This window comes from Solanum verrucosum, unplaced genomic scaffold (assembly GCF_900185275.1).
Source record: "Solanum verrucosum unplaced genomic scaffold, falcon-dt-bn FXZP01000049.1, whole genome shotgun sequence".
Lineage (NCBI taxonomy): Eukaryota > Viridiplantae > Streptophyta > Magnoliopsida > Solanales > Solanaceae > Solanum > Solanum verrucosum.
Window position 1 is genome coordinate 4,949,585 of NW_026020221.1, and position 8,583 is coordinate 4,958,167.

Here is an 8,583-nt window from a genome sequence, read left to right on the forward strand (position 1 = left end):
ATTATTATTATTATCAATTAGTTATAAATAAAAAAACCAAACCAACCCGTCTTTTTTATTTTATTGGATTTCAAAATTTTAAAAATCAATTAAACTAAGTTGGTTAGAATTATATCTAGAACTATATTACCATTAAATATAAAGTAGCACTACAAACTTAACATAAAACACGAGTAATTAATTAAGTGGTGAGACGAACATTCACAAGTAAAAGGATCAAAAGTGTATATTTCAATTAATCGAAGTTATATATGCTTTGGATAATATTACAGAGACTAAAATTACCATTTAGCGATAAATGAAGGACTAGAAGTAATATTAACCAAATGAGGTGGTTACCAAGGCAGTTCAAAGGGCCGACTTTGTGATGTTACAATTATACCCCTACTACACATGACGAAATACGACGTCGTAGTAATGAAATATATACCTAAACTAAAAAGAGGATATCGAAGTCATTTAAAATAAAGAATTTTACAAAATCGTAATTTACGTGAACAACTTTTTCAGTTAAAAAGGCACTGTTGTCTATACAAACTGAAAAAGACCTGATAACAATAAGCAGAGAAGATGAATGAAAAGGCGGAGCAGAACGGTTACGCCGCCGCCGGCGATGGCGGCGACGGAGGATGTACTTTGGTTGATGCCGGTGATGCGATGTTGCACGGAGGAAGAGGAAGTACAGTTAGTAGTGGAAGAGTCAAAGAGCCCTGGTCGCCGGAGGAAGATGCAATACTGACTGAACTTGTTAGTAAGTTTGGTGCAAGGAATTGGAGTATGATAGCGCAAGGGATTGCAGGTCGTTCTGGGAAATCGTGCCGACTTCGGTGGTGTAATCAGCTTGATCCGGTGCTTAAACGCAAGCCTTTTACTGGTAAAACCTTCGGCTTTTTTTTTGGTTTAGCTTTCTATTGAGTTTGTTAGTTTTTTATAGATACGTCATATGCTGTTATTTTATCCTTTTTTGTTTGAAGTGCTTTCGGATTTTTGAATTTTTTTGTTCGATGGCTTTTTATTAGGGCACATTTTTTGTTAGCAAAGGGAGGTTTTTTGGTGCTTATATTGGATTGTGTTTATATATTTGAGTTTCAATTAAATACTTATTCTTCTGCATTGGTATATATCTGTGTTTTCTTAACTATGTTGCTTAGAGTCTCCGAAAATGTTGCTGCACCTGTGTTGGATCTTTCAAAAATGCATCCTTTTTGAAAGATGTCCGAGCAATATAAGTTTTCTATTTCACATGCCCTACGCCCTCCCTTTACAAACACACACACCTGAGAGAGAGAAAAAAACATGGGCGTCTCCTTGGCTGATAGCCCCTCTGGTAGCTTAGTGTTACACTAGAATTTCGAGATTTAGTGCCTCCTTACTCCCTAGTATAGGACTAGTACTATAAAGTCTGATTTTCTTACAGTGGTTTACTGATGCGTGCTTGTGTCCTCGGCAAATATTACCCAAGTTTACTAACAAGTAATATAGTGTTATGTTCGAGTCATTAGAGATGTTCAGCACCCAATTTGTTAGAATCCCCTGTATAAAAATCATTGAATGGTAATTATAAATGTAAATGAAATAAAATCTTGACGAATGGTGCACGAGGTCTAACTATGTGCAATTTAGGTTTCTTTGCCATCTGGTGAATATGTTATTTTAGATTGGTCTATAGTTGCTTTGTTACTTGTGTCTATGCCTGAGATACAATAGGTCTTCAATCTCCAAGTTCTTTGTTACTTGTGTCTATGCCCAAGAGACAATAGGTCTTCAATCTCCAAGTTCTTTGTTACTTGTGTCTATGCCCAAGAGACAATAGGTCTTCAATCTCCAAGTTTAACTCAGACATAGCTCCCTTCACTCCCTCCCTTAAGAGTTATTTGCTTCAAGTGAACATACCTTGCTAATGCTTGCAAATGATTAACATTTTCTTTTCATGATGAGGAAGAATTTGTTCTAGCTGAGATTGCTTCTTTATCAAATGTTGTCAAGAGTAATTGCTTACTCTGTCTCTATCTCTTTCTACAAGATGAACATGCAATTTGGAAACATGAAATATACTTGTCTCTAGTTGCACTTAGCTTTAGGCATCAACTTTAGTGGAGTTCACAGTTCACCTTGTGTCACTTTGGTGTTACCATTTGCTGAAGGTTAGTGGAAATGTGGTTTCTACCTAGTCTGCCACTGGCAATGTTAGAGATAATCTTCTTTGTTAATAATTTTCTAAAGCATCTAAAAATGTCCTTTTGCTGAGTTGTTCTTTGCATGGTAGTTCTTGCTATTGCTAGTTGCTCTGTGCATGGATGGAACCACTACATTGTTGAACGGCAAGAAGATATGAGGATGGTCTAGTAGCTATTTAAGTGGCCAGATGACGACGTAGGTGATGCATAGAACATACTAAACTTTAATCCCAAGTCAGTTGTGGTGTTTGCTATGTGAATCCTTTGCTATTTATTTTGCATCATTCTCACTATATATTTTGTATTGTGAGGAAGGAGGATTCATCGTAAAATGACTAGTTTTATGATGTTCATTCACCTTCTTTCTTTATCAAGATTTAGGGCCGGCAAATGAGCAAGCTCCCACTGGCGGAGTTACGTGATGATGCATGATTTGCTCATTTAATGAGTGCTTGGTGATGCAAAGAGTACAAATGGATATATCTAGGCATAATTGTATTATCATTTTTAGTGACCAAAGCTGCTCTTCATTCATGTAGCTTGTATTACTTTTCATGGATGTCTATTTATTACTTTTATTAACCAAAGCTGCTCTTGTAGTTTGTTTTACTTTTAGTCTTGCAATGCTTAATGAAACTTAGAACTTCACATTAAACTCTTGATTTGATGCATAAACTTTACACTGAAGTATGAATATTGTGATGTTTCTTTTCAGCAGCACATCACAGTTTTGTCCCACTGAGCAAGTGCATTTTCCTTAAAAGGCGATAGATTATACAGTTAAAATAATGCTTACGAGTTTTTCTTTCTGTGAATTTGTTTAATAGTCAAATTATCTTGGTTTTGGGACTTATATTCATATTTAGTTTAATTTAGTAGAAGCAAGTGTAATCATTTGCATTAAGAATCTCCTCGATCCATGTTATTTTAATGAGTCATGACCATATTCTTCCCTGAAGCCTAATCAAAGCTTTCTTTGCTGCAGATGAAGAAGACCACATTATAATTAATGCGCATGCTGTCCATGGAAATAAATGGGCCGCAATTGCAAAATTGCTCCCTGGTAGAACAGACAATGCAATTAAGAACCACTGGAACTCTACACTAAGGCGTCGATTTGCAGGGCTATGGAGGGTTAAACCAGTATGCAGCATGATGTTAGATGATAGTAGCATTTACAAAGCCAGGGCATTATCTGAAGAAACTATGTCACGTGAAGATGTTAACCAAATTAAGCCCCTCGAAATGCAAGAAGTTAGTCGTACTGAGTGCATGACCAGCCAGTCTGAAGACAAAGATCAAATATATGGGACGTGTGGTATTCCTGAGAAAACTCCACACTTCGCTTTTGAAAGAAGTCGTCCTACATCTATGGGAAACAGTGATCCACCTGCTTCTCATCCAACTGAGAAAATTGGCGCATTTAATGTTTATAACCCTTCTGTAACTTCAAGAATAGTGCCAATGCAGGGGCCTCTGATCCACACTTTCTCACCAGACTTTGATATAAGCAAATTTCTTGAAGGTGTATCTGGTGAAACCATAGTTCCTCAGGGGTGTGGCCATGGTTGCTGTGCAGCTACCACCAAGAGCACCTCCAAAAGTTCATTGTTGGGTCCTGAGTTTGTTGATTACGAGGAACATCCTCCTCTCCTCAGCCATGAGTTAGCTTCTATGGCCACAGATTTGAACAACATTGCTTGGATCAAAAGTGGACTAGAGAAAGCTGGCAAATTATCCAGTCTAGCCACAAGCCAAAGAAATTCTCAACGTAGTTCTGCTCAAGTGGGTTTTGGATAACAGAACACAAAATTAGATAACTCTTTTTGGAAGGACGAAGCCCATCAATTGGGATGATGACCGATGTATCTTCGAGACTTCAACTCGAATGTCTATACTAAATATTGGATTGCCAGCTGAAGTTGAAGGCTCGAGCTGAAACTTGTATGGTTTTTCTGTTTCTTCTTTTTTCGCGGTTTATTTATGACATACATATAAGAGCATGTACCCTAAACTTGGGGATGAAAAAAAAGAAGCATTTTGTGCTTGAAAATTGCAGACTGGGAAGGTGCTCATTTTGTAAAGTTGCTGTATGGCTGGCAAATGAAATGGTCGTGGTGACGCTTTTGGCCTATGTTTATTTTAAATTCCCATCAACTCTATTTCCCTTAATCGTTTTCTGGATTGGGTGCTTCTCTACCCCCAACAAAGGTAGATGTAAAGTTCGATTACATCCTATCCTTATTGCAAAATTACATTTAACCAACCTATAGAAAGTTTGGCTGGAAGTTATTTTTCTCCAACTTATTACACTTCCAAATTTGAATCTTATTCTCGTTTCAAAGAAGTTCGAATGAGCCCCTTCCATCTTACCTAACTCCGCCTATGACAAGTTTGAGATTATAAGTTTCGAATTTATATTTTTAAACACGTAATATTTTAAGCGCCAAAAGGTGAGGTCTAATTCCCAAATATTAGAGAGACCAAACTGCAATTTGTCTAAACTCTAAACCAGCAGTTCATTAGACTTGTAATTTTCACTTTTCAGTCAAGTGGAGCTCCGAACAAAGTACTGTGCAACTTCTTCATCTATGGAAGAAGACGATAATCTCCCGAACACCGCCGCCGCCGCCGCCGAGGCGTCGGATTCCGCTCTCCAAAGGAAGCATGCGGCGATGATCGAACGCCTTTCGAACTCGCACCAATCCCGTTTGGCTCGCAAACCCAATTCGGAATCGAACTCTACGTTCATCTCCACAAGTTCCTTTCTTTCTCGTTTCTCCGAATCCAAAAACTCCATTGAATCCACACTCTCTCGCATCCGTCAAACGCCCGACCCGCATTCCAACCCGACTCTTAAATCCGAACTCGACAACGTCTCAATATCCATCGCAGATCTCGAAAAACTCGTCGCTGAAAACTCTTTTTCCCTACCGTCCTACGAAGTCCGTACATGCCTCAAAACCATAACCGATCTAAAACAATTAGTCGAACAGGTTATGTGTGAAGTAATCCCAAGGAAGAAATTCTCTTTCAAAAACAAATCAACGAAGAAAATCACAACGCAAAACGACATCATATCAGAAGTTCCAAATGTGGAATCAAAGGATTCAGTGTTAAGGGTTTTGGATTCGCCAGGGTTTAGGGGAAAAGAAAATGAGGTATTAGTGAAGGAATTCGGTAGGGGTAATGATGAAGAGATTAGGGAATTTGTTTTATCGGATTTAAAGGGCTGTGATGTGAGATTAATGGGGAATGTGAGGGCATTGTTTGTGCATAAACTGATTGATTGTAAGGTATATGTTGGACCTGTTTTTGGGTCAGTGTTGATTGAAGAAGTGACAAATTGTGTGTTCGTTATGGCATCGCATCAGATTCGGATTCATCAAGCTAAAAGATGTGATTTTTATCTTCGAGTAAGGAGTAGGCCGATAATCGAGGATAGTGATGGTGTAAGGTTTGCACCGTATTGCTTAAAGTATGACGGGATTGAGAAGGATCTTGAGGAAGCTAATCTTGGTGAAGAGACAGGGAATTGGTCGAATGTAGATGATTTTAAGTGGTTAAGGGCAGTGCAGTCTCCAAATTGGTCAATTTTACCAGAAAATGAACGCGTTGGCACAGTTGATATTTCAAATCGAGAACCAAAAATTTGAATCTTTTGTCACGAGGAGCGGTTAGTATGTTAATCCTCTTTGTTTAAAGGAGATAACTTTTGTTAAATTATCTTCTTATATGTACTTGAATTTGTTGATTAAATGCATTACTTTTTTTTTTTGATGAAGTTGTTGATTAAATGCGTTACTGATTATTATTCTATTTTAAGAGGTGAACTAAATAGAACAGAACAGGAATATTGTGATAAAGGCCTAGTCGTCGTTGTTGTTGGTATGATTCTGTATTGCTGTCTATCAATCAATATGAAATACCTTTTTGTATCAATCAACTTAGACACAACTAGTTGGGGTCAGCTATATGAATTCATAATATCTATATGTATCTGTTGCTGGTTCCATAATATCAATGTTCTACGCATAGCTCCGTTTAAGTCTATCAACTTCTATTCTTATAAAAAATAAAGGGACTATCTTCATTAATTAACTGATACTGAGGAAGCAACTAATCTCGAAAGATTTGTTGCTGGTGCTGCCGCAGGAAGTGCAGCCACTGTGCTCTGCATGCCTATGGAATTGTGAGTGATATTTTAACATTTTTCAGTATTTTTGCTTCTTGAGTTCTTTTTGAAAAGCATAACAAGTTGAACTCTGTTGTGTTATATATATATATATATATATATATTTGTATCTGTATCTGTACTACTAAATCAAAGGAGAGAAGTTAAAGTTGCTATGCAAGTTGGTTCTAGACGCGGAACTTATCTTTCTTGTTGTGTTATATGGTGAAACTAGCTCTTAGAGTGCCTGGATTGTGTGCTTGAAAAATAATGCAAGTTGATACTGGTTTTTTAAAATTAACTTTACCCATTGACATTTTCAGACTGCTTAGCTTGATAACTTATTTTCTTTAAGTGGCACCTACTGCTTAATCATACAAAAGTTTCTCGATTTTCCTACATCGTCATGCTGATTGCTTTGACTCTATGTCACTGATTTGAATGGACTCAGCAGAACTAACAAAGTTTAGAGAATATGGTCTGGAGGCTTAATAAATCTTTAAAAAGCCGCTAGCATAATTGCTGGACACTGTCTAATGAAGAAGCTGTGGGAATTGCTATTGATGATTCAGTTTATCTGTAATGACTTATGCTAAATTTGATCAGTTTAAGTATTTCTATGAGTTGGGTAATAGAGCTCTATCCTTTATATATTTGCGAGTCCTGTAGTATGCAAAATACTAGTCTTTGGCTCTCTTCTTTATGGCTATATTCAAAGAACTATCTCAAGTTCTAACCATTCAACGATGATCCTATCACGTTTTTCTTGGAACATGTCAATATTCCATATTAAGATTGGAATGTAGCATCATTGGGAGGCTCAGTTGGTGCTTTCATTGACATGATGCATGCTGCGGGACCTTCTTCTCTCTTTACAAGGGCCTAGTTCCCTCCATCATAAGCATGGCACCTTCAGGCACAGTTTCTATGTAGGGGTAATAATGAAGAGATTAGGTAATGGCTAGCAATGGTGGTTGTAGATGTCAGTCAGGATAATGGTGGCTAATGGTGAGGTGTGTTAGTAGCTCGTGGTGATGGTCATTGAGAGTAGAGGTTGATGCTAGTAGTTGGTGATGGCGGTTGATAGTTGTGAAGGATGATGGTAATAGCTAACGATGGTCGTGATGTAGTTGCCGATTTATACCGTGGTGACTAAAGATTGTGATTCATGGCTATTGTGGTAGTTTGTGATAATAATTGTAAATGGTGGTTAGTGTTAAACGGTAGTTAAAATCTGAATAATTAAATGTAAATAAATGAGACCTTAGAATATTATGAAGAAAATACATGTTCAGTTCATTCAGCAAAGTAAATAATGGACTGTAACATGCATGTTCATCCAAGTCCTATAGAATTAATATTTAGTGGACACAACTCTATGGGCCAGTTACAACTTTAGTTGAACTGGAGGTTTATGAATATATTGGACCACAATTCTTCAACTATTTTGTGTTAGGTAAAACTACAGAAGATGGCAAACTACATTTTATATTAAAATAATATAGCTATAGTATACTTTATTTATATTTTATGGATATATTTAATTAATAAATAGCAAATAACATTTCACACGCATAAAAAAAAATTCCCACTTTTCACGTTTTTCTCTTCCCTAGTTCTACTTTTTCAGCCTTCATTCATTATTCCCAAATCAAATTCTTTATTCCCAAATCACCTCCATTACTCCTAAATCAACTTCATCTCTTCGTAGTATCCACATCTCTTCGTCCATCAAATCCTTACAATCAACGATATTGCTTGATTTTCGGAGGTTATTTGTTGTTTAGATTCGACAAGTATCTTCTAATCACCATTTTTTAAATATTTTTTTCTTTGAAGGATTTATATTGGTATACGTTTATGATATATTCCTAGTGTTGAAGTTGAAGGTTGTTTTCAATATTGCAATGTCGGAAACCATTACTCACAGAAGGGTCACAGGAGGTACACATTATTCTGATAATTGCTTGGAGGGAATACCCTCGTTTGATTTGTGTATAACTCAAATGCAATCACAAATTTCAAGCTCTATTGTTGCGATGGAGATAGAGAAGAAATCAAAGTTTCTTAGTAACCCTATAACATTGAATCTGAATGATGAATTAGAAAGGGTTGGTTCTTCTAAGAGGAAAGAAGGTTCAACACTGATAGTGGATGAAACAAAAATTGATGCACTCTGCAATACTCAACGTCATCATCCAACCCCGAAGAACTGGTGCATACAACCTTACC

At 36.9% G+C, this 8,583-nt stretch overlaps 2 protein-coding genes across 2 annotated transcripts; both read left to right on the plus strand.

Moving 5' to 3' along the window:
• The first annotated feature begins 545 nt into the window (after positions 1–545).
• LOC125831229 (transcription factor MYB25-like) lies at positions 546–4,290 on the plus strand. The gene is made up of 2 exons (XM_049510420.1): positions 546–874; positions 3,163–4,290. Exons 1-2 carry the CDS (start codon positions 571–573, stop codon positions 3,975–3,977), a joined length of 1,119 nt encoding a protein of 372 aa, XP_049366377.1. The 5' UTR covers positions 546–570; the 3' UTR covers positions 3,978–4,290.
• A 447-nt stretch (positions 4,291–4,737) lies between these two features.
• LOC125831230 (tubulin-folding cofactor C) lies at positions 4,738–6,937 on the plus strand. Its single transcript, XM_049510421.1, has 2 exons — positions 4,738–5,853; positions 6,675–6,937. The coding sequence occupies exon 1, from the start codon at positions 4,769–4,771 to the stop codon at positions 5,831–5,833; it is 1,065 nt and encodes a 354-aa protein (XP_049366378.1). The 5' UTR covers positions 4,738–4,768; the 3' UTR covers positions 5,834–5,853; positions 6,675–6,937.
• Positions 6,938–8,583: the final 1,646 nt, after the last annotated feature.

Excerpts from the sequence above, each read along its gene's own strand:
- LOC125831229 (XM_049510420.1), top strand. The coding sequence starts at position 571 with ATGAATGAAAAGGCGGAGCAGAACGGTTACGCCGCCGCCGGCGATGGC. Across the intron at positions 875-3,162 it reads TAAACGCAAGCCTTTTACTG|ATGAAGAAGACCACATTATA; the intron begins GTAAAACCTTCG and ends TCTTTGCTGCAG.
- LOC125831230 (XM_049510421.1), top strand. The coding sequence starts at position 4,769 with ATGGAAGAAGACGATAATCTCCCGAACACCGCCGCCGCCGCCGCCGAG.